Source organism: Megalops cyprinoides, chromosome 25 (genome assembly GCF_013368585.1).
Source record: "Megalops cyprinoides isolate fMegCyp1 chromosome 25, fMegCyp1.pri, whole genome shotgun sequence".
NCBI classification, from domain to species: domain Eukaryota; kingdom Metazoa; phylum Chordata; class Actinopteri; order Elopiformes; family Megalopidae; genus Megalops; species Megalops cyprinoides.
The window spans coordinates 9,530,038-9,536,346 of NC_050607.1; the positions used below are offsets into that span (position 1 = coordinate 9,530,038).

Genomic DNA, 6,309 nt, shown 5'->3' on the forward strand with positions numbered 1-6,309 from the left:
TATTTTGTCTTACCTTGCTGTAGTTGGAGTGGAAGGGGGCAGATAACCTGTAAACAGGTTTGTGGAAATTTGTAAATGGTCAAATAACTTTGCCCAGGTAAAGCTAAAAAATACTTAGCTAAACAAGCATTGTACTGGGAGACACCAAAAACTAATACTCTATCGTTTGATCCAATCAGTATTAAGCTGTTTCAGGTGGCTCAGGTGTGAAGAGTCCTTTCTCAGCCATATTGTCTGAATTGTCACTTATTTTACACTAACTTTCGGGACTAAAAAAGGCCACTTTTTTAACCAACCTTATATTTTGCCGATAGCAAGACAGACTCCTTCCTGAGAAGAAATGGTCGTCTTTGTGCGTCCATTGTGACTAGTTCTCTGTAAGAAGACAGTTCAGCCCATTTTCCAAAGCAAACTTTTTGGTTTGGAAGTCTCATGTTTTTACAATGCTGAATAGACACTCCCATTTCCAATTGCTACCCCAAAGCCATACATATTGATCAACTTTTAATATATTTACCCTGGTTAGTTTCCTTTTTCTAAAGTTGCTCTAAGTATTTCCTTGCTACACAACCGTACACGTGAAGCAAATTTGTTTTGAAGTACCCGGAAAGGTTCGTAAGTCTTCGGTTTTGGGAAACGTGGCTGGCTACTTTTTGAATCGAGGGCGGGAAACGTCCAAACCCCCCGCCCTGGGTCTATTTTCCCTCCCCTCTTGGCGCCTCGATATCCGCCTGACTTAGCGCTCACTTCCACCCAGGTTTACTACAGCTTCCGTGCGGCCTTTAGTTTCACCACTCAGCAATCAAGCGCACCCGTCCCAGTTAATCTCCGGTACTTTCACAGTGGAAATATAACACAGAAAAAAGATGCACATTAAAACAGGTACGTTGTTGTATTCATGTATGATTTTAGTACAGTCGACGGCTTGTTAAGTTACTAGCCGGTGAGCCAACTCACCTGAACAGTTAAAGTGTCGGGCTTTCCACGTTTTGAGCGAAAGCTTCGCTCAGTCTTACGAAACTACTTGGCTAGGAAGCTAACGTTAGCCGGACAGCTATCTGTGTTGTCTTATTTTCAAATTAAGACCCGTCTTTTCGTGTTCTGGACTTGGCGTGCTGTTCTGACTTTCCTAGGTAGTCACTTGGCTTGCGAACAAATTACCTTGTCTGTTTTTTAGATATAGTCAGTACGTGCTGGTTAGCTAGGCTTTGCGTAGTGGCTCGTACTTTAGCTAGCCACCTAGCTGTTCAGTTAACACGCTTCCCCACATATCGCGCTAGCTAGACAATGGATACCTTGCTAGGCACAGCATTTAACTAACTGTCGTGTCATTTTCAACAGATGATTCTTAAAAATTCTTGTAAAAATTAGCTCTCTGATTTGCTTTGACACGTTCAATACAGTGCCGTTCCTCTTCCATTTGTAATGTGCAATCACGTAGTTTGATACCTAGCCATGTATGTAAATGGCCAACGGTATGAAAAAGTTTTGTCATAGGTTTCACTAAAGGTTAGCTAACCGGTTACCTGGCCGACTGGATTCAGTGATGGGACAGTGCTATGTGTCGTGGGTTAGTCTACTAGATTAATAATTTAATAGTTATAGCCAGCGCTAACTAGCCGGTAGTTGCTAGAACAATCCAGAATCGCTAGGTGGCTAATGCAGCCGGCCGGCAAAGCAACCGTGGGCAAATTGCTGTGAAATTGTGGTAAACGTTTTGCACTTCATTGTTGATTAAGATCAAACCCAACCAGAGAGATCAGTCAATCATGATTATATGGCTATCTACCCAGTCAGTGAACGATTTATTGAAATGTACAGTCAAAGTTAGCTAGAAATGGCAGAAAGTCTTGGAGCCTGCTGTAACCACCGTCGAGGAAGTTCCTTGTTCATGTGTCGTATGTAAACGAGTCTGCTATAGAGCTGTGATGCTTGTCACTCAGCCGCCACTGTAAAAATAGAAACCCAGTTTGCTGCGACTGCGAACGCGTACAACTAGTCAAACTACGTCAGTTTAGATAACTGACTCAATATTTAACTGCAGGTCAAATTGCAGAAGTCATGATGATCCATTCTTGATCCACAATCCCTAGCAACATCAGACTGAAGGAAATGTGCACTTAAAACCTTTGCATCTATGCAGGAATGTCAGAGTCGTGTTCGTTTGCAGTCACAGGGTTGTTTGATTTTCAGTAGTCCATATGAACCATGCCATATTACTCAGTCACTTAAAGTTGATTCGCCTAATACCTTTCACCAAGTAAAGGAAAACTGCAAATACTCATAGTACAGTCAGTGGTAATCAACACTGTGTAATCCAAGATCAGTTCTGATAAAACTCATATGAAACTAGCCATTGTGTCTTCCCAAACACATGCGTGGATTTAGAGATATTTAAGTCACACGTTTTGCAGCAAAATATGACATCAGAATGCATGATGCATCTGAGGGGTTTTATTGGTAAGGACATGATTGCTAAATACACCTTTGTACACCCATTAACAATATCAGCTCACGTGTGCATTTTTGATGCTCTGAAAATGTGTAGTTGGTGCAGACCTTGTTCGTTCACAGCCTCTTTTGGCTCTCTTGAACCGCCTGTCTCTTCACTCCTGGTGCACAAGCCTTTTGAATGGATACTGTCATATATTCAGCTATATAAATGCATGTGATGTAACAAGCATTGTTTCTGGAAGCATGACTCAGCCTCGCTTTAGCTGCTGACTTATCTGTGGTTTTGGAAGTGTTCGCGCCGTGCCAGGGGTTGACTGACGTTTGTCTCTTGCCCTTGTTCGCTTGTTCAGCTACGTGGGAGGCCAGCAGCATGGGGTGCGAGTCAGACCCCCTGTACGATTCTGCTGCGCTCGTCTCGCCCCCCAACCCGGAGCCCCACATCCGAAACCGCCGCCTCTCACCGGGGTCGGGGAGCTGCGGCGGGGGCGGGGGAGGTGGGAACAGGGTCCGCAAGCACGCCCGGCAGACGTCTCCGCCCGCCGCAGAACACGCCCCCCACACACACGCCCCGGCCGCCGGCAGGGACACAGACCACAGAGCCCATCTCAAAGGGCGCAGCCTCCGGAAAGAGGGGCCCAGGGGCGGCCGGGCGGGGCCCCACGACAGAGCGCGGAGGGACAAAGAGAGGTGGGCCGGGGACAGCCTGTCGCTGCTGAAGCCCCCGCCCGCCTTCCCGGTGAAGGACAGTCCTGCCAAGCTACAGCCCGCCGTCAGCTACGCCTCCAAGGTGAAGGCCGGCCCGGCCGGGAGCGTCGCGGAGGACCCCCCAGCTATCGGGGTGCTGCTGCAGAACCAGTGGGGGCTGAGCTTCATCAGCGACTCCCCCCAAAACGCAGAGGCGGCCGAGTCCCAGTCCCCCATGCAGAACGGGACGTCAGTCGAGCCACCCCTCACCTGCCCGGTTAACCCCGCCAAGGGGGTGTCTCCCACTGAAGAGGCTGACGCTGGGAGTCCGGCCCCCACCACGCCCCTTCCCTTCATTGGCCAGTGTCGAGAGGAGGCGGATGCTTCTGGGGAGCTGCTGCTTGGCTGTCGCCATCTGGTGGAGGCAGTGCGGTATCACACTCAAGGTAATATTTGGCAGTGTAGGCTGTCTTTTGTTGCTCATACGTGTTTCTGCTGTTTCTCTGAATAAGTGTGACTGACTCCAAGCCTCGCCGGCCCCTGACCTGTGGAAGATGATCATCCATCCAAACATGCGCCTTGTGTTTTCTGCTGGTGCAGAATTGTGACCGGTAGCCCCCGCTCCCAACACACACGCCATTAGAAGCTTAGAAATGCCTTTTGAATGTTCAGGATTCCACGTACAGAATCTTGGTAGGATGCCCTCCTGTTCACTTAAAATGGCTCATTGACGGCTCAGGTCATGATGACCTCAGTGCCTGGAATAGTCAGCTCTGCTTATTGATACCTACCAGCTGTAGGGATTGAATAGAAGTGCTTTCTGATGTCAGTCTTATAGCAGGAGGGAGAGCCTGTTCTTAATTGCAAATCTCAACCTGTACATGAGGAAGGGTTGCATAATCTGCAGACCTCAGCATACACGGTAGAAAATATGAATTATATCACTGTCAAGCTGTTTCTAAGATGTGATATTGAAGAAGGCAAATGGTTTAAATGAAAAGCAAATTCAGCATTTAAGCTGAATAATTTTAATCTTTTATTGAATAAAAACTGTGGTGAAAAATTGTACACGTCACCCTCTGAGTGCAGGCTGGAAACGGGCAGTCCCCCTCTGAAAGGGGGCTGGGAGTTAAGCAACGGCACAGGATTTCAGTGTGTTTGTAGTGTGCTTCACCACTGAATGGCGGAACCCAGTTAGATCTGGTCTGGCGGTTGGGGAGGATCCTCTCACTTGAGCAGCTGAGTCCCTGTGCAAGGACGGACTATTCAGTCGCCTCTCTGCGTAGAAAAAGATGAAATGAGCACCCCAGTTCAACAGTTACAAAGCATGTCCCTTTAAGAACCCAAACCCAAATTTGTGTATCTTTTGATGAATATGCTTAGTCAGGTCTTCTGAGTCTAATGAAGGGATCACCCATAATAACCTGTGCTGGTTAGAGAAAGGGGTGTCAGTATGAGAGGCAGAAATTGCTGTCAAAGTCCTCCAAGCCTGCCTATAAACAAGTTGCAAACAATTAAGTAGTGATGGACAGTCTTTCTTAATCTTGCATATGTATTCACCAGATACAAGTCTTATTGTGGGTGAAGCTGAAACATCAAGTTCAGAGTTCATTTAGAAACCAACATATTGGCACACAGCCAGAGCATACTCTCTATTCCAAATAGTGGGGCAGTGATTTTGTTCCTTTCATCCTCAAAGGAATTTGCTTCATTGGCAGATGGACCCATATATTTGCCCTGTGAGAGTTAATGAATATTCATACCAATGAATATTTGTTTTCACTCACCTCTCACCTCCAAAATTGCTTCTCATACTGATCTTTGGCTGTCAGAGTTGTAATATAAAATAAAAAAACACCATACCAGCCTTTCAAACTGCTGCACACAGCGCCCTCTGCTGGGAGAATCCAAGTCTACCACATCCAGGAGGCAGAGTCTCCTCCTCTATGCATGGAATGCTGTATTGTGCATACAGTTGAACAATGCAGCCCTATTGTTCATATTTAATTGTTCATGAGTTGTCCTTGTCTGCTTGCATGTTTTCTGAAGAAGCTTTTTTTCTGTCTTTTCAGAGTGGGAAGCTATCTACAGTAGACAGAAACAAGGTAAGGCACTCTTTGTCAGTCTGGTCCCGTTTGAGTAAGAGGGTGGAGCAGAACAAACCATTTCCGATTAATTTTAAATGCATTTTTGAACGAGTTCTTAACAGTGTTCGTTACTGTAATATGTGTATATTTGTTAATTCAAGAGAAATGCAAATTCTGGTAAATTCCAGCTACCTCCCCCTCCAATGGGTGAGTCAGCTCACCTGCACATGGCAAATAGCTGCTCCAGGTGGATGTGTCGAGCAGATAGCTGCTCCAGGTAGCTGTGTCAGTAACACGTAGCCGCTCAAGGCAGATGTGCCGGGAGCGGGTGGCATTTGAAGCATTACGGAGCGCATGAGGTTCTGATCGTTGTCTCCATTTCTCCCAGGTTCCCCCAAGGTCGTCTGGTACCAGTCTTCGGATCAGCCAGCCTAGCACATGCTAACATGTTTCTACCGCACGTGCACACACACAGACATGCATATATACACACACACACACGCGCATACACATACACACTCCGGACTAATTTCTTGAAGTGAGGAGGACAGCTGGCCCTTCTCCTATGCCTTACAACAGAGCCTGCCTCAGTAGTCTGGACCTGGAGTTCTGCTCGCGGCTCACAACGGAAATCTGTGTTGTGGAGAGTTTCTTTTTAATCTCTAAGAAATGTCCTTTTATTGTAAGGAGCTGCAGTTTTATCACAGACACCTTTTTGTCCTCTCTGATATGCGAGTGATCAATCAAGCACTTTCCTATCCATTGTGACCGACTGTTGTATTCGCCCAACCCAAACCGTTTTTAAGAGCACAAGTTTGAAACGTTTCTCTTGTTTTTGTTTTTACCCTGGAAACGGATGATCATTTCTCTTGTTTACACAGAGACAGCCAACACGGTCTGTATGTGCCCTGCTTTAAAGTTGCTGTCTGTAAAGCTGTCTTGTCTTAGACTGGTCTAATCATTTTTTTTAAATCCTGCTGGGATTCTGGTCACGAATGTGGTCTTTGATTTAAACGACACTGGAAGAGATTGAAATTGAAAAGTGAACAGTATTTCATAATAGAAATAAATGAGCTAAAGATGT

General features: G+C 46.2%; 1 protein-coding gene across 1 annotated transcript; it reads left to right on the plus strand.

Annotated features, from left to right (window-relative positions):
- The first annotated feature begins 761 nt into the window (after positions 1-761).
- On the plus strand, positions 762-6,309 carry si:ch211-214j24.10 (uncharacterized protein LOC558894 homolog). The gene is made up of 4 exons (XM_036520387.1): positions 762-882; positions 2,805-3,584; positions 5,211-5,243; positions 5,614-6,309. Exons 1-4 carry the CDS (start codon positions 867-869, stop codon positions 5,658-5,660), a joined length of 876 nt encoding a protein of 291 aa, XP_036376280.1. The 5' UTR covers positions 762-866; the 3' UTR covers positions 5,661-6,309.

Bases quoted from the DNA above. Each gene is read 5' to 3' on its own strand.
- si:ch211-214j24.10 (XM_036520387.1), top strand. The intron at 3,585-5,210 runs GTAATATTTGGC...CTGTCTTTTCAG, and splicing joins AGTGCGGTATCACACTCAAG to AGTGGGAAGCTATCTACAGT. The intron at 5,244-5,613 runs GTAAGGCACTCT...CATTTCTCCCAG, and splicing joins CTACAGTAGACAGAAACAAG to GTTCCCCCAAGGTCGTCTGG.